Source organism: Anolis sagrei, chromosome 1, assembly GCF_037176765.1.
Source record: "Anolis sagrei isolate rAnoSag1 chromosome 1, rAnoSag1.mat, whole genome shotgun sequence".
In the NCBI taxonomy this organism is placed as follows: domain Eukaryota; kingdom Metazoa; phylum Chordata; class Lepidosauria; order Squamata; family Dactyloidae; genus Anolis; species Anolis sagrei.
In genome coordinates, this window is record NC_090021.1 from 278,886,535 (window position 1) to 278,910,673 (window position 24,139).

At 37.5% G+C, this 24,139-nt stretch overlaps 1 protein-coding gene across 2 annotated transcripts in view; it reads right to left on the bottom strand.

Moving 5' to 3' along the window:
- Positions 1 to 1,622: 1,622 nt before the first annotated feature.
- Positions 1,623 to 24,139, bottom strand: part of AMBRA1 (autophagy and beclin 1 regulator 1) — a 168,294-nt gene continuing 145,777 nt past the window's right edge. For both annotated transcript variants that reach the window (XM_060763813.2, XM_060763821.2), the window contains 3 exons: positions 16,549 to 16,641; positions 15,598 to 15,791; positions 1,623 to 3,385 (listed from right to left, as the gene is read on the bottom strand). In XM_060763813.2, the coding sequence (XP_060619796.2) occupies positions 2,895 to 3,385; positions 15,598 to 15,791; positions 16,549 to 16,641 (778 nt within the window). In that variant the 3' untranslated portion in view covers positions 1,623 to 2,894. The remainder of the gene's footprint in view (positions 3,386 to 15,597; positions 15,792 to 16,548; positions 16,642 to 24,139) is intronic.

Sequence of the window (24,139 nt, forward strand, 5' to 3'; positions counted from 1 at the left end):
AAAACCATGAACCTATCTACTCCACCAAATCTCACACCTTAAAACAAGTTATATGGAAACTATCATAAAAGTTAAGAGGATGACGTTTTCATGGTATCCATGTAATTCAAGCACTGCCACATTTCAGAGTACATGAGCTCACCTATTTCATTATATATGTACATTGACAGGGTTGCATCAGCACAATGCTTTGGGACTAAAGATGGAGGAAGAGATGTTAAGTAGTTTGTGTTTACCTACCTGCTCCTCATTACTGCACCTAAGTTTGTCCACATTTTGTAAATCTTCCAGTGTTTGGATATCTGTTGCAAAACTTACATTACAAGATCTTAAGGGATAGTGACTACATGGGCAGGTCTAACTCTATAGAATTTCTGTGGAATCAGCTCTTTTGGTGAAATGCTGCTTCTATAATACATGCCCTCTGTCTACCTGCATGGCTGCATTGCCCTTAAGGTAGATTGGTGTGAAACCAAGATTATATATATCTAGAACCCGAGTATATTATCGAAGGCAATAATATTTATTATGTGTGACCTGTCCCAGACCTGGCAATAACATATCTATCAAAACCCATTTTCCTCTGTCAAGTTGCCCCAAACCAGGAATAGGTAGTATTTCCCACTTATGTACACTTCAGTCAGTCTAACAATAACCAAACAGAACCCTGGTCTTTTGAAGCAAAAAAAAATAAATAAATCTAAGATCCCAAACTCTTTCAGAGGAAAAAGCATTAAAAGAAAAATATTACTTTCAGATCTAGCTATTTGATCCTCATCAGTAGCAGGTTTCTCTCCTGAACTCAATGGAAAGAGGCTTGAAAAATTAACATGGGGTTTTGGCATCACCCAATACTTTGCTTGATACTTATATTAATGTTTTCCTTCTCGTCCTTTTTCTTTCAGAAACACAAGTCCTACACCCTGCAAACATCAGCAAAGTGAATCATTTGTGGATTCTAGGTATTAGCCTATTTTCATGTAAACATGCTCCTAAGCTATAGATGGGAATTCCATTATCAGACCAAAGCTCCTGTAGCTCAGAAGTGCGACTGGCATAGGGCAGATTTTAGTGCTTCATTAACACTCTGATGAGGCCTGGCAGCCAACTGATTTGATTTAAAGTTCATTTCCATGCTGTGATTTAAGGCAACATTTGCTTAATGCTCTCTAACAGACTCTTCTGACTGCAAGAATAAGAGCTGCTTAACAATGAGCTTTATTTATTGTCACACACTCATGGTGTTGAGAAGGCAAGGAGCAGGGTCGCAAGGGGGAGAGGCCTCTGGCAGGTATCACATCACAATTTCTCAGAACAATAAGAGAAAATCCACTTTGCAACAGCAGCAGGATAACCCATTTATTCCTTTTCTTCTTCTCTCCACGCTCCTTTTCCCCTTCACCAAGGATGCAAGTATTCAATTTCTTACCAGAACAAGTAGATAAGGATCTCTCCCATTAGGTTTTCTTGAGATAGAAAAGGAATATATTTCTGGGCTTTGAAGAGAACGCTTCCTCTTTCCCCATACTATGCTCAAGTGAAGAGATGACATGAGGAAAAGAATAGAACCTTTTTCCCCCTCCAAAACTGTGTAGCACACAAGAGAAAACAGGAGACCAGAAAAGGGTTTGTCATATTTTAATGACGTTGATCTTTGGTGTTTCCCTCATTAGCACACACTCTCCCCCTACCTTCCTGCTACAAGCTCACTGGGATGGAGAGTTACAAACAAAAAGGAAAATCACATATTAGACTAGAAACAAAAAAATATCAGAGCCTTGATTTCTCCACTAGAAACTACATGTACAAGGTCAAGGTTTCACATGCAACACCTTACATCACAGACACATACCTCACGCTCTGACGCGGAGCTAACCCCTTCTTCCCCCACCCCCCACCCCACCCCAAACAGGGAAGTGCAGCTTGGCCATGGCACCATGATCCTGCCAAACCTCACCAGGTTGAATTTCATTATGCTACTGTTGGCACAGCAAATGGTGCTGCTAAGCCCTGGGCAATTTTCTGTATAAGTGCCATCTTTATTGGGGAGCAGTTCCCACCCTACCCACATGCTTTACAACTATATCTTCTTGCTTTCCCCATAGCAGCTCTTGTACAGGTCCTGCTTGCATACAAAGTAGGTAACTCTGAAAACAAAAGGCCCACACTCCTGAGAGGTTCCTGAGCATGAAGGGATGGTGCAGCCCAAGCACAGCTCTTCTGCCTCCAGTTCAGGGCTGGAAAGAAGAGTGAAACAGTCCTGGAGAAAGCAACTTGGCCTTATCCAGTCTGCATTCTCTCAAGCCACCACAATTCTCAACTTCAGAAGAGTTGTCTGGTACTTACTAGCAGGATGACTTGAAAGGTAAAACCACTCCAGCAGCAGAGCTGCGGTGCAAATCCCCTCCACAGTAGCACTTAAAAGAAACATACACACTCAAAAAGGTTGCAGGTCTCCAAAAGAAGAGACTACAGTCCCCTTGATCCAATTAGCTGGTAGGTGAAAAGAGGGGAAAGCGACTGTTTTAAAAAATAAAAAAAACCAAAACAAAGAGTAACATTAAAAGCACTGCAGGGTTAGGGCAAAGCTTAATGGATTCTTGTAGCCAGTGAGCTGAGAAATTTACATAAGGCTCAGCTGAATATCAAGGTTTATTACAGCTATTGTAGAAAATTTGCAGCAAAACGGATGCGGGAAGCTAAGACACAGAATAAAACCTCTTCAAGGATCCTCCTATACAATTGATGGTCTCTCACCCCTGTATACCAATGCCCGCTGAATTACCAGTATCTGGTTAGAGCCAAAATCCCCCTACTCCTTCAGTTCCTGGTCAGCTGTGAGGTACAAGTCTCTTGTTAGCAGTACAAGGGTAGCATCAACACCAAATTCATCTCTACCTGTTCCGAGACTCTCCACCAGTGCTACCATTACTATAGAAGTTGGTGTTGTCAGGAAGATGGTTGTTATTAGTTAGGTCACTGTACTCAGTTGGTCCCTCCTCAGTGTCCATCGAGGACTGAGCCTGCTCTAACAAGCTCTGTCCACTAGCTTCTCCTTCAGCCTCATCAGAGGATGTCCGTGGGCTCAAGTCATGTTCTGTCACCTGCATGGACTCAGAAAGGCTCCGTCCTGCCAGCTCAGCCACCAGCTCCTGCGAAGTGGATGGCTGAGATGAGCCACTGTCTGCTGTTCCAGTGGATTCAGTACCAGTCTGAGAACTGCGATGGATCCGGTGACTCACAATGATGTTGTTGCCAAAACCACCCATGGATGCCATGGTGGTGCTTTGCTCTCGCTGAACCACAGCAGTCATACCACCTTCAGCCATTAACCTCTGGATCCGGATCAGGGCATCCTCTCCAGCAGCACCATATTCTGGACTACCTGGAGGAAACAAAAACAGAGGTAGCTTTATTTTTGTTGTACTTATTTGTAAGAGTTTTATTATTAAGTCTTTGCAGCTTACAACACTATTGAAAAACTGTCTCACATACTAGCCAGACAATATAGCAAACCAGACAAAACAAAAGCAAGTTTTATAGCAGTAAACATATGACTAAATCCCACAAAATGAATGCCATCAAAAGTCTGCACAAAAAATTGCTTTCAGCCAATACCGAAAAGGCAGTATTCACCGACACAGTAAGAGGTCATGGGACAAACAAGGGGAAAACAGGATGATGCAAATCAATTGCAAAGGAAATATTGTTTCCAAAGATGCCACTCTTACTTGAAAATCCCAGTACGTCCAAAGTATCTAGAATTTGCAAGTTTCTACACAGGAGAAGCAATTTTTGCAGAATGTATTAATATGCCATTAGTATCATGGCATGCACATGCCATTTCATACATCTTCATGTGGGATTGTTTGGTTATCTTGTAGGGTTGTCACTTTTCTGGAATAGCAGATTATTTTTTGTACTTTGTGAAAGAATATCTAAATCCTATTCCTCTGCATTCCTTTACTATAATTTACATGTGAAAATTAAAGTAGACAGAAGTCTCACACATTAAATGTTGGCCACTGGGTTATATCCTTACATTTTCCAAGAATCGGTAAGTGGACCAAACATGAAAGTGTGAGATAGGAATTATGTAAACAAGCATGATTTACACAAAGTGAATATTTTTACTTTTGAGGGTGCTTTATGCTCCCAATGGCTCTTCACCTAATCCCAAGTAAGGTACCAGCAGCAACCAACTCCCTCTCTTTCTACCAGGCAAGCCCATTAAATAGAGATTTGTTGACTACAAAACTCATAGAGAAATAGGCCTTAGGGTGTTCAGTTACTGTAGGCTACTAACACTAAATGCCTATTGAGCTGCCATATGCTGCTGTCAGTTGTTAAGAACCCGTTTCTATCCTATTTTAGTTTTTATTTGAATTGTTTTATACTGTCAAAGCAGCTCATATTACAACAACTGACTCATCAAAACATTAACTGAAAAAACAAGAGCAGTCACCTTTAGTCCTACCAGATGTCAACTACACAACCAATATTCAATTTATCCACAATTCCCTTCCACCAAGAACTGCTAGAAAGCCAAAAATGTTTGTCTTCATACTAGACTGTCAAAATAAACTGAATTATCCATATTCATTCCAGATTTATTTTAAAACTGAGTGCTTCCATGTATGTTTTCAAAATTCAGACCCAGTCCTACTTCCATATGATATTTAAAAAGAGATAGGAATATTGTCAATTTTTTGCAACAGGAATCATTTGGCAATTATTGAGGAGGGAGGGGAAGGCACATCATAAGCCTAAGCATAGGTTTCAAGTAAAACCACTCTTTTCAAAATAAACAGCTTTGCGGGATGGGTCATGGTGTCATTTCAGTCATTACAACAGAAATGTATAAAATGACATTATTTCTTATCCCTGAAAGGAAAAAAGAAGAAGCTGTTATTTAGCAAGCTTGATGAAGTGGGAAGTCTGATGCATCATGATTAGAGTTGTTGTTGATTGACTCTGCCCTCCCACTATGTTTTGCCCAAATGCACTATTAATTCACTTTTCCTAATGAGAGCTTGGAAAAAGTTTCTTTACCCTACAACTTACAGAATCCCTCAGCCACTTACTATAGTGGCTAGGAGATCCTGAGGACTGTAATATATAAAGAAGGGTTTTTTTTTAAACTATGAAATGAGGAATGCACAACAAGAATTAGTTCTGGTTGGGTACCAAACAAGTCACTGCCCTTTTATTCACAAACAGAAGGCAAAGCACTGCCTCCTTCCAGTAAAACCATATACCTAGAGAGAAAATGGCTCATTGCAGCAGCCTCGTGAAAGTATAAGCAATTAGCCGCCTCTTGTCTGTAGGCTGCCTAGGAAAGATCCTTATTCAGTGGAATGTACTGAATTGCTCCACTGAGAGAGGTAGCAACCACAGGCTACCCGATCCTTATTAAAGATATAAATCTCCCTTCCACAGCCTTTGTAGCACCATCAGGCCTGATTACAAAAGAGGAGGAAGTGGCCAAATGCTTCCCAAGCAACATGCAAACCAAACAGAATATGTGAAAGATGATAGTCCACAAGCTAATATTGCATAAAAAGGAAAATAAACTAGTACTTAACACAGATATGTACACAAAAAAATCTGCAATCATTTTTGCAGTATCACAGTACAGAAATATCAAAACATGGAGGGGTTCATGTGCAGTTCAGCCTAAGGAAACAGTCTCTCAAGTCTGTACTGGGGCAGGTAGAATTGTACCAACGATGTGCAGTAACCTCTTCCAGTGCCCCCACTGCTAAGCAGATAGGAATGAGCTCTAATAAGCTTCTCAGTACTGGTTCTCTGTAAAGAATATGAATTTTTATTACTTTATGTTGTAACTTTAAAGTGCAAAAACTGCCATTAGGAAAAGAGATGTTGATTTTAAGCAGACTGGGCAGAAAAAGGTAGAATTTGAACCATAAACTGACTTGGACTCAGGAACGAGCAGTAGACAACACCAAATGATTTGTGATGGTGAAAACACAAGTAGACTGTGAAGAACTCCAGACGGAGTTCCAGTTTCGTATCCAGTTCTTGAAGCTGGATATGAAAAAAGTGTAAGAAAGTAAACTTAAATTCTGGTTATGGGAGAAAGCATTTGCAGATTAGACTGATTTTACTGGCAAAGATGAGATTTTATTGACCGCAATTTGGACTGATTTAGATGACGTTTTTAACCTGGCAGATTGGTTTAATGTATATTTATATTTACTTTTAAGTATTTGATTGTATTTTATTATGTGTTTATATTGTGTTGGCATCGAATTGTTGCCTGTTGGTAGCCGTCCTGAGTCCCTCCTTGGAGGTCAAGAATGGACAGGGTATAAATGTTCTAAATAAATAAATAAGAAAGTAGATAAACATAGAATCATAGAATAACAGAGTTGGAAGGGGGTTGGCCATCTAGCCCAACCCCCTGCCATGCAGGAAAAGCACAATCAAAGTATATCTGACAGATGGCCACCCAGCCTCTGTTTAAAAGTTTCCAATGAAGGTGCTTCCACCACAGCACAGATAGTGATGTAAAGTGGAATCAATAACACACAACACTAAATGCTAAACTGAAAGCGATCTGGAACAGGAACAATGATGCCTCAAGATGTGGTAGATAACTTCATGAAAAATAGAAGGTGATTACTATTTGTTGACTACAACAACTGCAAAGATTAGAAGTACACTAAAGATCAAGACAGGGGCTGTATTTGCTGATATAGGCCAGGTGACTTTGGTAAATTGCATTCCATATTACACCTGCTCCCACATGTAAAATAACATTGAAAAGACTGTTCCCAAAAAGTCTCTACAGTACCTGGGACATGGTTTTAGCACTTACTAGATCCATAGAGGACATTTTAACCGCACTGGAGGGATGCACATCACACCACACTTGCCCTTACAATAAGCAAACACCCTTTTTGCTCCCAACAGTCTTCATAACGCATGGGGTCATGTTTTGGGCTTTTCTGGGCTCACAGAAGGCACTGTTAAGCAATCACTGACACAAGCACATTTGGGGGGGGGGGGGCTCCTGGGAGTCTAGAAAAACTTCAAACATGGCAGAAATGCCCCCAATATTCCCAAAGATAATTTAGGAGTACTTTGGAGCCATTTATTTGATCTGGGATCCACAAAAAATGGACTGTACTTACTCTGTACTTATAATCTCTGTTATAGTGTAACATCACTACCCCCTCCATGGATTGCTAGAAAAAGTCATCTTAACAGCTTTTGAAAGTGACTTTTCTACAAATTTTAGTTACCACGTTCCAGCATTTGAGTATGGGGATAAACAGCATAAATCTAAGTGGCCATATATTCACATTGAGTGCACCTGCCAAATAGGGATATGGTGAGCCTTTAGGCTCCTTTCACACAGCCCCTCCTGCCTGCCTGCCTTCTCCATGCAATACATTGGTTTTAATTCTGCAGCAAGGACAGAGTTCCAAGGCTGAAGCTGTTGCCTAGTCACAGAAGGAGCAGGTGCTGGCTCCACAGCAGCCGCATGGGCTGCTCAGCAATTTATCATGTCAGCAGAGATCTGATTAATAAAGATGAGGATGCCAACGCAAGCATTTTCACCAAGGGATACATCTTCAGCATCATTGCTTGACCCACATGCTTCACCACTTGCCCTACTGCTTTCTTGGCCAACCTCACACTTTCTCTGAATATGACAGAATTCTTTCCAAATGAGAGAGGCACAGGTTTTTGTGTTGTGTAGAGGTGTTGTTGTTTGTTTGTTTTTTACAACAATAGAGTGGTTTGGTGTCTTGAAGTCTAATGTATTTATGAGCCAACTTCAGCAAATCTACCAGATGTTCTCCCTGATGATGAGGGTATAACAGTAGCTTATAATATAGTGCAGCACTGTATCTTCAGAATAAGATATAAGAATGGAGTGGTGATCCAAGGGGCATATCACATGATTATCCAGGGAAAATTACCGCAGTTCTTTCCAGCATTCTCGTCAAGAAAGAATTGTGAGGTAGGAACACTTCTCCAATCACATGCTACTACAGATAGCAAAATGTATGGGTCCAGTTCTAGATTTCACCTTTACACTGTTTAGGCATTGATTGATAAGACAGAATACATATCTCAAAGCTTTTGGATGCTTCTAGGACTTTGTTTTTTGTTTTGATGTATTTGTTTTGCATAGAAACAGTGCCCTGCAAATGTATTCTCACAACCCTGTTGACTTCTTCACGTTTTTGATATATCACAATTTGGAACTGAAATACATTCGGTTGTTCTTGTGGGTTTGTGCCTCTCTCATTTGGAACCTGTGCCTCTCTCATTTGGAAAGAATTCTGTCATATTCAGAGAAAGTGTGAGGTTGGCCAAGAAAGCAGTAGGGCAACACAACATTCGGTTGTGTTGTTACTGCTTGTTCACAAGTTACTCAAAACTGTGACGGTGTAATGATTTTATTGTAACAAAGTTAGACAAAAACAAAATGCCACTGTTAGATAAGTAAGTATTCATCTCCCCAAGACTTGGTAAATCTTTATGAACTTTGTGGACATCTGGATTCTGGAGTTTTATCCCATTCCTTATTGTAAAATCACTGATGATTGCTAATAAAGAACTGTAAAGTCTTGTCACATATACTGTATAACACATGTGCAAGGCTCAAGGACCGAATCCAGCCCGCCACATCAAAAGCCCCCTTGAAGGTAACCTTAAGGCTGACGTGGCACTCAGTAAAAATTTCTGGACATAGGATTCTTAACTGAGATAATTTGGTGCTAAGTAAATATTTTATTTGGGACCTAGTTTGAGTAGGAACAAATATCCAATTTCTTATTATTGCCATGTTTCATAGTCCCAGGGGGGGAGTTAAGATAATCAACTAGCAGGAACAAATCAACTGGTTTCTAGTTTGAACATTTATTGAACAAGTGTGGAATGTTAACATAAAGAAGAAGTGCCCAGAAGGCTAACAGTAAATGAAGAGTTGGGTTTCAGTCCCAAATATAAACAGATACAATTTTAGGCAGGTAAATGCTATATGGCCTCTATTCAATAGTTTCATAAATGTAGCACTAATAATGAAATATAAATAAAATATGATGTATTTATTGTATGCTTCAAGATATATTTCTCCAATCCAGCCATTTTTAAACTTCAAGCTTCGAAAAGATCCCTCAAAAATAATTTTCACCATATGATACATTATTTTGGAGATACTTTCCTAATCCAAATAAAATTACAATGTTTTTACTTCTCTTAATGAATCTGTTTACTTGGGAACCATTTTAGATCTTCTATTGAGATTCGCTCAAAGATTCTACAAGGTATATGTACTTTGTTCATGAAAGACAATGATTAGACTTATTGGTCTCTTTTTTTCCTTTACAAGTAATAATACATCATACACTCTGAGGCAATTGTGCATTCAAGGTGGATCAGTAGCAACAGACAAGATGCACTGCTGATCACCTTTATCAGGCTTCTACTAAGAACTCTATAAGAAATTTCTGATTATCTTGATACACTTAAACTAATCTTTAGTGCCTTTTTGCAAGTCAACACAGTCCTAATTTATTGTCATTTATTGATCATTTGTTTTACAAATATAGATCTCTTACACTTGTTTTCTTTCTCGTTTTAACACAGAATATTTCCCATTTAACTCTTCTTGAAAACAAATCTGGAGTACAATATTCCTTTTAGGGGTGTCTGAATTCCTAGATGCTAGATTCTAAACTCAAGATATTGTGCAACTGGATGTGTTTCATAGTTTTCTCGCTTATTTTGCTGCCAATTTTGCTGCCAATTTTTACCTGGACTGTACAGAAGTCATGATTGCTTCCCTGTAATTGTGTTTTTACCAGGATGAAGAAATAGTAGTTGACAACAGACATAGTAAACTGTTTTCTAACTTATTAGAAAAAAAAAGGAGCATTGGGAAAAATAATGTGTGTGAGAATGTACATGAGGCACATTTTGGAAACAGAATAATTTTTGTAACATAAAGTTTTGACAAAGAAGAGTACTATATAATTTCTGTAACATTACTGTGACATTTGAAATTTAAAAAGAGGCACAAAGTTTAAGTTATGCAATGTAGCCTAATAACATGTTTGTAAGAATATATATGTAAACAGTGTATACTTTAAAAAGTGTGCCCTGCTTTGCCCTTAGAAATAAATCATTCTGATTTAGAATAATTTTGTATCCCTACATCTTTTATTTTTCCTTCAGAATAGTTGGAGGAAATGTTAGTAAATCTAAAGTGGTAGGAGAATTATAAATGGAAGAGAGATTCAGAACTTCCTGCATATATAGCCTGTGTTTTCTCATTATTTCTAACACTTTGAAAAAATTGTTTTGAAAGCAAAACAAAAAAGAAGGGGAACAATTGGCATCCTTAAGAACAATCCTGTGGAAAAGATTTAAAATTTAAACTTAGAATGTACCCTTCCACAGGTATCAGACCTCCATTAGGGCCTACAAGGAGGTAACGACAGTGACTTCACCAGCCAGAAAAAGGATAACCCACAACAGAAAATTAATGCCAACAAAGGTACCAACACAAGAAAATGAAGACACCGGCAGATGTGTTAGCAGATGTAATATATAGTTAAAAGTAACTGCTATCATTTTATTTTGGCAGAAATTACCTGAAAGCAAAATCTGCCCTTTAGACGCCTGAGTTGCTTTTAGGTGGATGTCATACACTTCAGAGTATAAGTTCATCAGGTCTTTTAAACAGCCCAGAGCCAGCATCTCAAAAGCATGTACCATAATCCATTTTAAAGGAAGTATGTCCAATGTTTCAAACTTATCTTTTCATCATCAAAGCTCCTCTCTATTTCTAAAATTCCTACTTGATATATATGGAACACTTCACAGTAGTTTATCCTAAAAGCCAGGAAATCAACGTGTGCTAGGAATTCGAATTCTTTCTGTTCAGTGTGGCATCAACACCAATGAAATCTGGAGACAAATTTAGAAAGTATCTAACAGATGGGTCTTTTAAGTTGACTTCATAAAACAGCATTACAGACTTCCTTCTGGTTCCTAAATGGTCTCTATTTTTATTATCCTTTGTCTTCTAGAATTCTTCAGCCTTGGTTTCATGAAATGATCTTCCAACAATCCTACTACCATAAGAGTTGTACCCATTAGCATCATGAATTTGAAACAAAAGAGCAACTGAACTCCCTGATTTGCAAGGACAAGAAAAATGGCGAATGGGATGGGGGATAACCAGCTGCAGTGCTGTCTGTTGCTGTCATGCATCCTATCCAAAGAGATATTATTCGCAATATATTCTTACATAATGTCAGAAAAAATAGTTATATTGTCATGCCAGTGTTAAGTCACCAACAGGACTCCAACTCATATGCTAGAGTAATGTGAAGAACCATCTTGCTCTTCACATCCTGCTGGTGGCAGGCAAAAACCTTTTTTTATTCCCATTTAGTATAGAAACTTTTAAAATAATGAGCTATGCACTACTATATTGGTTTAAATTATACTGTTTTTAATAGTATTTTATCTTTGTAATTGCATTTTATACTCTAACTAGAACTCCTTCTCTAAGGACATCAGGTTGGCCACCTCCCTCCTGTCCTTTAGAAGACAACTGAAGATCTGGCTCTGGAACCAGGTGTTTGACTAGAGAGGAGTGGCAATATGAAAGAAAATTTTGGACATTGCGACACTGGATTCTCTCGGCTTGGATTCTGTGTATTAGCACATTAATTTATTGTTAATGAATTTATTTGTTGAATCTGTATAATGTTTTAAATGGATTTTATTGTTTTAATTGTAATTTTATTGGTATTTATATTGATAGCATCATCGGATGCTTATGTAAGGCTGCCCTGAGTCCCCTTGTGGGGAGAAGGGCAGGATAAAAATGAAATAAATAAATAAATAAATAAATGCCTTAACATTGTGGTTATTTAATTCTATTTTTATCTTTATTTCTTGTATATTTTAACTGTATTGCTTTTTAAAATTTGTGTCCCAATACTGGCAAGAAGGCAGGTTAGTGCTACCACTACTACAGCTATTATTCCTCATCACTACCTCATGCATACATGAGAGTTTAGAATATTTTGCCTACAAATCTAAAATCATGGAAGCAGCTTTGGGCATTAAAAAGATAAGATATAGTGGCGGTCTTTGCTGTGATTGGTTTATTAAGGTATTTTATATGAAAATGGAAAGGACTGCTCTTACTATAAATTCATAAATTGAGATCATGTATGAGATAAGCTCCACTCTACTGCTCTGCTGAAATTTGTCATGTTTGTATTTTAATGGTCACAGACTACAGCTTGGCCAAGATGGATAAATACTAGGCATAGTAGATACGATCCAGCCTAACCTAAACACTTCTAGCGTATTGTGTGGTTTCCAGGTTGTATGGCTATGTTCTAGCAGCATTTTCTCCTGACCTCTCACTGGCATCTGGGGCTAGCATCTTCAGAGGATCCTTTGAAGAAGCCAGCCACACAGATGCAAATGAAATGTCAGGAGAAAATGCTGCTAGAACACGACCATACAGCCCGGAAACCACACAACACCCCAGGGAGTCGGTCATGAAAACCTTTGACAATACGCTAAACACTTCAGTATTCTATTACTTTCAGTGGAAGAATTGAGCATATGCTATCACTGAAATCAATCGAATTTAAAAGTGCTGTGCTTCAGTTGGATTTTTCCCCCTATATTGTTAACTTTTCTTTTTAAGCAGCAAGAGATCTTCGAGGCAAACATTTATTTATGTCATTTTCTAAATCTTTGCCTAAACATACATTTCTTTGATTGATGCAAGCTTCACAGGCTGCAGAGTACACAAGATAGCAATTAACTGACAGAAAAGGAAACATCTGTACTAGAGGGATTCACTTTTAATAAGTTTACTCACATTATCGTCATCCTTCCAAAGAAGAAGCAGAGACTCTCAGAAAGACAATCTCTGCAGGGCCCTGGAGAGGAGCAGAATGGGCTGCATTTATGAAGACCTATTGCTGATGCTATACTTTACTCTTTACACATTGCATCCACATCTTTTTAAAATAGTGACCTGCTCCAGGCTTGCTCCAACAAAACAGAAAAGTGTTTTTGTTCTTTTTAATATACAAGCCAGTTCATCTTTAATATATAATTCTTCTTTGCTGCCTCATTCTAAAGCAGTCACTGAACACCTCCTAGATTAATGTGTTTTATTGTCCTGCTGAGTGCCACCAATACCACTTAGTCTCCTAATGATTTACATCAACAAAGCTCTTTACAAATACTAATTAATCCAGAAAACCTCCTGGGGAAATACTAAAGGGAATGTTTATTTCAACTCACAAGTAAATGCAATATTTTTCAAGGTTCCATACTGTGGCAGCTCTGGGATATTCAATCAAGGATTTTGAATTCCAACTATATTATTTCACAGAAAATACTACTTTACTTTTACTGCTATAGATGAGTTTCCACCCACACTCAGCCTTACCTCAGAGCTGGTATAGTTTTCCACAATTTCATAGAAAATCCTTTGGAAAAACACAGCCTTTCTAGGGACGCCAAGGCATTACAAGTTCCCAGTTCTTGGTTTAAAAGATTAATCTGGGAAAAACTGGAAATTTCAATGCCCAACAAAAACATGAATAATGTTAAACTGCTGGTATTTAGATCAGAAAGCCTTGCATACTGCTGCAAGATATCTGTGGCAATTTCTTTTACATGTGATAGGGCAGATTTGGTAAAAGTAGTACTGGTAACAGGTAAGTTTGTTGCCAAAATTAATAATTGTTTGGGATCCTGCACTGAATTATGTTTTGGAATTGAGGGAATTTGTTGGCAAGCCCTGAATTACAAACAAATAGTAATGCCTTCTCTGCCTTTATTATGGTAGAGGTTCAAGGTACTGTCTAGATTTGGAGGACCTGAAGATGGTAGTGCAAGTGCTAGTAACCTCAAAGCTGGATTTCTGCAATGTGCTTTACACTGGACTATCTTTGTACCAAGTCCAGAAACTCCAGTTGGTTCAAAATACAGCAGCCAGATTGGTTACTTGAACATCCAGGAGTGAGCATATTACCCCTATCCTAAACTCACTCCCCTGGCTGTCAATTAGTTCCCGGACAAAATATAAGGTGTTGATATTGATCTTTAGATCACTACATGGTTTGGGTTCAGGTTACCTACAGGATTGCCTTCTCCCATACAATCCACCCCAAACACTGAGGTCCTCTGGGGGGCGTCTGCTCCAGCATGTCAGAATCCGACTGGCAACCAACACCCAGAGAACCTTTTCACTGGCTGCCTCACAACCAAGTGAAGACTTCTCTATTCCAGCAGGCAAACCCATACAGTTTTAATAATGAATTCTAAACTTCCATTCTATGTCTAATTTTTGTTTTGGGTATTTTGATATTTATTTTATAGAAATATGCTTTAATATGTGTATTCTACGAGGTGTTTTTAAATGAGTATGTCTTTTGATAATGTGTTTTAGCAATGCTGTAAACCGCCTCAAGTCGTGATGAGAGATGGGTAAGAAATAAAACTACTACTACTACTACAACTACTACTACTTAACAGCCATTTTTCATACCAAGAAGAAAGAAACTTGAATTTGCTCGAATGTATCTATTTACAAACACATGTACATTTCTGCAGCAATATTCAAGGCATTCTGCACACAAATTAATGTATTGAAATTAATGTAACACAACATTTAAATCCTGGCTTGTAGATGACAGTGAACAAAGTTCTTGTTTCTTTAGATTGGCATTTTATTTGACTTGCAACTGATATTTGTATAAATATGGAATGTAGTCCATACACTACCCAGTACTATCTGCACTAATATTTTAATGTTAAATTCTGTAGTATATTCACTTTGCACAAACTACATTTCATTTACCAGAAAAATCCAGTTAACATGGTATATTAAGGGCTCCCCATGTTCCAAAATAAATTGTTTTGTTATATTACCTTTACCAGCTCCAAAACGACATGAAGTTGGAATTGTTAAACATCATATCCTCAAAAGGCATACTGCACAAGCGGGATATGGTATAGCATCCTATGCAGTAGCTAGTTTCAGCTTCACCACCTTTGAAATAGCTGCCAGTCACAGAATGATGAACCTAAGCTGCAGTTTTGACAGTTCAGTGGGACAGATATACAGCGTAAGCAACTGATAATTCTTTGCAACTCCAAGCATGTGTGGCATTATCCTTATAAGCTGGATAAACTAAAATGGGATGGAAAGAAAAGCTGCACATATACCTCTTATCATTAAAACATAACTCATATTAGACCTTCTCCATGGCCTAATACAACCAATTCTTTACTGAATGACACGGTAGAAATGGAAGGACTGCTGGCAAATCTAACCCAAAAAAGTCTATGGAAAAATAATAGAGAAAAAATGGATGATACCTGCCGGGTCTCCTGTGAAGTTTTACATGTCTTTTAAGTAAGATATTTCCTAATCTTTGATCCTCTAAGATGGCATGGATGATCCTCAAGAAGCCATAGTTGTATATGCAGATACATTCCTTTTGGGAGGTTTTCCTAGCCGGTAATCAGGAGGGTGTCTTTTCCTACTGACATACATTCTCTTACCTTCCGTAGTCCCTGAAGCAGACCCTCCTGGTTCTTGAACCTCCCTCTCGGTTTGTGTCTCTGCATTCTGCAGCTGAGGAGCCAGGGTCTGTGTGCCCTGTGATGTCACAGAGGTGGTTGGGTTTCGTGGCTGTAAGCCTATGGCATTCATTAGGCCCATATCCCTGTCTGTCCTCCATGTGGCCCTGCTAGTTCTAAAGAGAGACAAAGACCAAAGAACAAGAAGAAGGAGGAGGAGGAGGAGGAGGAGGAGGAGGAGGAGGAGGAGGAGGAGGAGGAGGAGGAGAAGAAATAATTAAAAAAATAGAAATGGAAAGAAAAATATACTAAACCTTTATGTCCACAATTTTATCAGGATCACATTAGCATCCTAATGGAGAATTATCCAGATGGTATTTAGTCATCTTCTGTTTTTCTACTTGTATATTTGACTTTTATTAAAGATATGACCATTACTCTAACTCCTGCAGTAACCATGACTGCTGGATCTCATAACTATTTTAGATTGAAACAAGTCCATAGTTATAAACTTACTATTTATCTTGATTTCATGAAAAAAGTCCATAGTTATAAACTTACTATTTATCATGATTTCATGTAATGTTTTTATATAAAGAGCAGATACAGTTTTCAAACGTAGTGAAAGAGGTATTTTAAAATGTCAAGCTGTGCTGGGCATTGACAAAATACAACCACTAGTACTATGCCATCTGGTGATAGCCATGTGCCACTGGGAAGATAATGTTTTTTCTCAGAAGAGAAACATCAGAAGAGCAAGTATGATGGAAACAAAGTGAAATACACCACTGAAAATGTAATGGGAACATAAATATTTTACTATTTATTTCCTTCATTTTTACCCCGCCCTTCTCCCACAAGGGGACTCAATGTATTGGGAACATAAATAAATAACAAATGGTTGCTTCAATAGTCTTCCTCTGTGAGACTTACCCAGGCCGCTCGGTGCTCCTACTGTTGGAATGCACAGTGAAGACGGTCTCATTCAGCTGGTCCCAGTAGTATTCAACTCCAGAGTTTAAGGCCCTGTTACACAAAAGGAAGAAGGGAATGAATGCAGTTAAAAATTTAAAAGAATAATATTTATTAACTTATATTGAATTTACATCCTACTTTGTTCCCAAGATGCGAGAATACAGTTAAACCATACAAAAGTAAACATTATGACAGAATTGCTCATGGTATTAAAATAATTCAAAACTCAAGTTAAAAAAATAAGATGAATTTTAAAAATATAAAAAGATCTATGTAGCCAACACCAATAAACTTTTTAAAAAAACCCCACTGCAGCAGATGCTATCGTATCATTGGCTATACGTTGGTTATGTTGTCAATATTGATACACTAAAGAATAGAAAAATCGGCAGCATTTCTTATCAATATTTGATATAAAGTCCCATCCCCACAAAAATATTCAATTTCTGTTCATTTTAAGATGTCAATACAAATCTAAAACTAGCCTGGCGACATTCACTTTGGTCTTGCAAGTAACTATAACATAACATGTCTTCAGGAAAACCACACACTTTAAGGCATTTTATTCCACAAATGTGCTGAAGTCATAACGGATAATCACCGCACAATTAAACATTTGTCTGCTCTTAGCACATGAGATGTCTGACATCTGATAAGGCTGCGAGACAAATGCCTAAGTTATCACAACTCTGTTCACACTTTTAGAACTGTTCCGACACAAAGCAACTGATACAAGAGGGTCTGTTACGTGGCACAAAGAACACTTTCCAAAAGCATCATTAAATTGCATGTTTCTCATGCTTACTGAATTATCAAGTTTAAAGGAAAGATATCCTAACTGGAAAACCATCTCAAGTTATATGATGGTGCACCCATTCAGCATTTGTCTTGGAGAAGACCTAAATGCATAAGTCCTCCTGTGTCTCAAAATAAAGCAAAGGTAGAAAACATGCACCCAAGTCGACTGGCAAAAATGATAACTTTGTGGGAAATGTATCCTATATATCGGAATTCTGCAATGTGGTGGACAGTTTAAATTACTTCCGCTGATGATGGCTACTGCTGATCTGAGTCCCCTTGGAAAGAGGGGTGGGATACAAATAACGTTTTTTAAATTATTTTTTACTGACACAGAAACACACCATAACACAGCACTGGATTTCGAACACTTCCCAAGCATTTAGGACTGTGTGTTATATTTTCGAATGATGCGTGCAGATCCAACTAAGGTGGTGGTGGTGGTGGTGGTTGTTGTTATTATTATTATTATTATTGTGTGGGTAATGGTTCAGTTACTGAGTTTTCTACCTCGACTGCACCATCTTCACATCAGGACAAATGTCTCAAAGTAGCAAGATAAAACTCTAATGTACATTAAGAGCTTCTAGAAACTAAAAAACAACTTCCATTTCATAGCTATAATAAATAAACTAACCCGGTCAAAAAAGAGTCATTGACAGAGTCCCCTATAGAACCTAATGAAAGCAGACCGGCTTCTTAAAGAATCAAGTAGTAATAAATAATGCAAGCACCAGTAAAGTTGCAAAAAGAGAAACATGCATCGGGCTAAAGCTGAGACAAGATAATATATCTACTTTAGCATTACTTTCAGTATTCTGAATATGTACCTCTTTTTCAGTACACTTTCATGGTGTCCCCAAATATAATATTTTTCTATCCAAGTAAACTCACACAGAGCTCTATCAAGTCTGCTTCTAAGTTAAAAGAATTTGTACAGCGATCCCTAGATAATGACCCAAGGGAAGCACCCAACTGGTGAAACCAAGAAAGCTATGCAATTAATTATGAAACTAATCTGGTGTAATTGCGAATGTTACCTGACTTTAAAGAGCTAAAACTATGAAATATTACATAATTTCTTGAAAACATATAGTTGAAAAGAATACCACACTGTATTCGCTTACTGCAACATAAGTAGGAGGTAGGGCTTACACATATATGCCTTCAAGTTGCCTGTGAACTTACAGATACCACATGGATTTATTTTTTATATTTTGAATTCTATAGCATTTATTTTTAGTATACATATTCATGAAAAACAATGAAACGGATCTATATACATGTATATATACATGAACCAATACAATATTACCTAGCATCTATACAATATTCATATTGGGTTATACACCCCACTCCCGCCCCTCCCATTTTAGTGACTTTCATAGGGCTCCTTAGGCAAGGAGTACTCATAGTTTTTATTTCCTGCCTCTGAAATAGAACCAATAGCACTTGGGTTTTCATTGGTACTTTTACATTCAAGTACTAACTAGTGCTGACCCTGCTTAACTTCCAAGATCGGATATGATCTTTTAGGATGTTTTGGTTTATGCAGGGCTTAAGGGAGAAAATAATAATTTAAGCTAAATCAAAACGTACTGAGGGTCCAGTGAATAAAATTAATATAAGCCATATTAAGATGACATTGTATGCATACTAAGGAATTCTAAAAATGTTGAAAATTCAAAATGTATTTGAATATAACAAAAATGTGAAAACTGTTGTCAGATGTGATGCTCACATATTTTATTCTGTGCCTTACACATAATGAGGACTAAGCGAGACCCTTGCATATTTACAGATGTGTAAGTTATTTTTGTCTGACCACTGACACAATGTTCTTACACCATCTCCCAGCAAATGGCTTTCAATGTACAAAACAAATAACCTTTGAAACTATTTTTCACACATGGTGTTTAAAATGCTTATGCTTTAAAAAATAGAATCTGAAGCAAACCTAATGGCACACGTCTAGGTTCAGTTAGAACAAGAGGCCTAAAGATCAAGGTCTCTTGAGATGCTTTCATTACTAATTCTGAAATTTTCCCCTGTCGATTGGTTGACATAACTGCAGTCTCAGTGTAACAGGCTGAGTAATGAGGTGATCTGGCAGGATGCTAGGACTTGCCATCTGTCAATTAAATCAGGGAGGGGGTGACGTGAATCAAGATCTCTCCGGTTGTCAGAATTTACATAAAAGTAAATAACAATAAGCTATGTAATTAGTTTGTAAAATAGCTTCATATCATCCATTTCTTTTTAATGTTGGGCTACAGTGCATCTGTTCTGTAGTTCTATCCTGTAAGTTCTGCAACAAGGTTCTATCTTTACACAAAATACTGACAACAGTGAGGATTCAAACTCATTATGTGAATTCATGTTTTCTGGGAGAAATTAAAAATATATGCCAAAAATTAAAGTAACTTTGGCAAAGAAGTGTAATTTAAATGCCAAAGGATTCTTAACCAGTGGGTACAAATCTGGACCCTCAAATACCAGTAGAAGTGGACAATAAGAAGCCACGGGAAAGGAATTTCTAATAGCAACACAAACACACACACCCCTTTACTGTAACATCCAAGAGACTATTGAGTTTACTAATGGGTTACCCAGACCCTCACTTGCATGTTGTACGAAATTGTTGAGAGTATATTTCTCCCCCTCTTCCAAGCAAATTTATGACATTATTTTGGTGCATAGTGATCTCAGGTCAGTGCTTCTCAATCTTTCAGGCTGACTTTTGCATGTCTCTGTAGGACTATTAGTGCTGATTTTGAATAACAAAAATATAATCTCTTGATTTTGATCATACAGTACATACCAATTTATTTCATTTCAAATGCACCTGGAAACTTAAACATGCGTAAAGCAAAATAATATGCAGGCGAAGTTTGTCACATTGAGCATTTAATCTACAGAAGAAGAGTGGTGATCAGAGTAAAGATAAATCAAGAACAATGTGGCAACTCTGGAGATATGAAGCAACATAAACAGACATGGAATTGCTATGAGAAAGGTACAGTCTCCTTTCTGAGTTAAGCTATTAGGAATCAGAAAGATGCCATCTCTTTGCATTTGTTGGGAAACAGTAATAAACTGACTTGGCAATGGAGAAAGTTCAAGCTACAAGATAATGGAATCAGAATGGAAATATGAAAGTATCATCTGCCGAGCAGAAACAAAACAAAAGAAGAAAACTGGAAGCCCAGACGGTAGCTTCGGTATTTATTTTTGGGAAATGTGCCAATACTGTTAAAATAATTGGCTCAGCAGAAACTAACTGTAAAAACAGACCTAACAAAACAAACAGGATTATAGAGTGGACTCTGTTCAACCTCATGCCATCATTTTTTTAAAAAGTCAACATAATAGGTCTGTAGGCACTGGTGACTGATAACATTTACTGCCTGGTAACAGGTTAGACCAACACTTTAGATGGAAGATTAAGACTCAACAGAGCACATTTTGAGAGAATTTTCTGTCTTGGGCAGTACAAAGCATTCAGAATGCTCTAGCTACAACATAAAATCTACATTATGTTGTAAAGTATATTACAACATTTGAAAACATTTGTGATTTATGAAGACATCCCTGTACAAACAGGAGCCATTTAAAAAGTTTGACAACATGCTTAAGATCTGATAAGTGTGAAATGCACCGGGATTGTGGCGCAGCTGTTTGAGTGTCAGCTGCATTTAGATCACTTCTGACCTAAAGGTCATGAGTTCGAAGCCAGCCTGGGTTGGAGTGAGCTTCCGACCAACTGTGTAGCTTGTTGTTGACCTTTGCAACCCAAAAGACAGTTGCATCTGTCAAGTAGGAAAATTAGGTACCACCTATGTGTGGGGAGGCTAATTTAACTAATTTACAAGGCCATAAAAAAGACTCCAGCAAAGCATGCGGGGAATGTGGAAGTACTTCATCAGTGTCGCAGATGATGAAAGTGACAGCTCCCCTGGCAGCCAGAAAAGTGGAATGTTAAGTAGCCTCTGACTGTCTGCCTATATGCGTTGTGTGTCTTTGGCATTGAATGTTTGCCATATATGTGTACATTGTAATCCGCCCTGAGTCCCCTGTGGGGTGAGAAGGGCGGAATATAAATACTGTAAATAAATAAATAAATGGACTAAAACCCCAGCAAAATATCCAGCAGATTAGGAAATTTAGAGAAACTCTATAATTTTACATACATGATGCTAATTAATGCATTTAATTTAATAATAAACAGAGAGGTGATGAGTGTATTGCTCTCAGGTGCAATGTAAAAAGCTATGTGCTCACCAGTATGAAACATTCAACTTCTTATACCACTGTCTAAAGACAGAAGAAAAAGGAGGTGCTAGCTAAGCTTTTTCTCAAACAGTAAACTGTCTTGAGCTATGGGGGAAGGGAGTGTGAAGGTGGGATGAGGCTGTCTTTAGAATGCAATATTCGAATGCAAGAGTACACTAGTGTACTTCCTGTTGAGTTCAGCAGGACTTACTCTTAGATAAATGTTTATAGAAGTGTAACTAAAATAAACAATACAAATCAGTTAAATGCTTGGGTTTTTTTCTAACTATATATTCTAAAAATAATTAAATTTCATTTGTCCTCCAGAGTTAAAGTCATTGTGCCTGATTCACCCCATCTCTACATACTCACAGCTTTATCCTGTGAAGTACATTAGGTTGAGGTTAGCTTGCGATTACTACATGAGGTTTACAGGAAAACTAAGATTTTGAACATGATATATATAATATACCTTCATATTGCTTTAATTTTTTTCTGTGGGTGGAGAACTCTCCATTTTTAGAAGTTTTGAAACAGGGAGAATGGACAACTTTCAGAAATACTTTAATTGTATATTTCTGTATAGTCAGGGGTTGGACTAGCTGTCTCTTGTGATCCCTTCCAACTCCAAGATTCTATGACTCTATGATCTGATCAAATTCAATTGTTTTTGCAAATAGAGTAAACCTAATGAATCAAAGGGAGTCAAATCAGTGATTCTTGAGTTCCCTTATTGTGTAACTTTAGATAAAGGTAAAGGTTTTCCCCTGACATTAAGTCTAGTTATGTCCAACTCTGGGGGTTGGTGCTCATCTCCATTTCTAAGCTGAAGAGCTGGCTTTGTCCATACACACCTCCACCGGCATAACTGTATGGAGCGCCGTTACCTTCCCGCCGGAGCGGTACCTATTAATCTACTCACATTTGCATGCTTTCGAAGAGCTTTATGTCTTTTTAAAAATCCCCAATATTGATAAGATAAACAGAATTTGACCTTTGGACCCATTAACTAATAGCTTAATGAACTAGACATTTTGTAATAGTATTCCTCTTTTGTACATGGTCCTGGGGGAGAGCCTTATCAATAAATAAAAAAAAACATCTGCAAAAAGAAGGTTGCTATGTGAAAAAATGAGCTATCTCCAAACAGAAGGAATTTCTCATTCTCCATTTAGGCAAACAAAGTGAAATGTATAAGCCTGACAGAAAGCAGCTTTGGTCTATCGAATCTCACTCTGAATAGAAAGTTAAAACATTTTTGACACCACTGAGCAGACAGCTAGCTATGTATCATCATCCTTTGTCCACTTTTAAACAGACACATGTGAGCTTACGTTTTACAAATACTTTAAAAATACAATTTAAAAACTGCTCAGGCCATGATATGTATAATGTTCTTTACTTGCACTATCAAATAAACACATTACAATATTTATTATGCCTATTGCATCAATGCTAGTTCTGCTGCTGGAAGCTCGGTTTAGCTTTCTGACAGCTACAATAGAAACCTGCAAACCATGACTATATTTATTTTTGAATACGCATGTACTGTCAGGTAGGGATACTGTGCACTGATCCTCCAAATTGGAAAAGCTACTATCTGAACATAACCAATACTGATTTAATTTAAAATATTCCAGAAAGCTACTACCTGAACACGATGAATATTGATTTAATTCAAAGTGTTAATGTTTTTTAATTGTTCAAAGAAATTTACATGCAAAAATTATCAGAAAAAAATGTTTCACTCTGTTATTAGCAGTTATCCAAAAGGTAATATGAAAGACAGACAGTTCATTTTATTATGTCAGCTTTATTGGTTAAAAGATTAGACAAGATTTAAGCTTGTCTACAGGGTGCACTCTCTGATTTTGCATAGAACCTACTTTTTTAAGGCAGTATTAAATGGTTTTGAGTCAGAAAAAGTGCTGTATTATTTGTCTTAATATATCTGTCTATTCAACTGCCTAGTATTCCTGCACCAAAAATATACAATGTCTCAGTTCACCAGGTAATTTGTAATAATCAGACTCTACTAACTGAATAAACTATGCCAAAATATAGAAAGACTACGTAAGGTGATAACAGCCTTACTCTTCTATTCCTTAAGATGCTAGAGCCTTTGGAATAACTTAAGCTCTTTAGGCGCTGTCAAAACCAAGACTTAAAATCCCTAAGCAGCTTCACAGCATTTTAAATTATATGAGTCCTTACATCAGCTTAAAGTTCAGTCCACTCTTTAAAGCTAGGTATAGTGATTGGCCTATTTTAAATCCCAGATGTGGTCAAGCAAGCATTATCAAATGGTATGCAAGCTTTCAAAAATTTAGAAGAAAAATGATTAGAAAGATGTTCTCAATTCATTAAACTATATGTTGGAAAAAATAAGCCTATGCTTGAACTGAATATCAAAACATTGTGCTAAGTTGTCAGCCTACAGTAGGCTTAAGCTTCAAGCTACCAGTTTTCTCATCCTGAA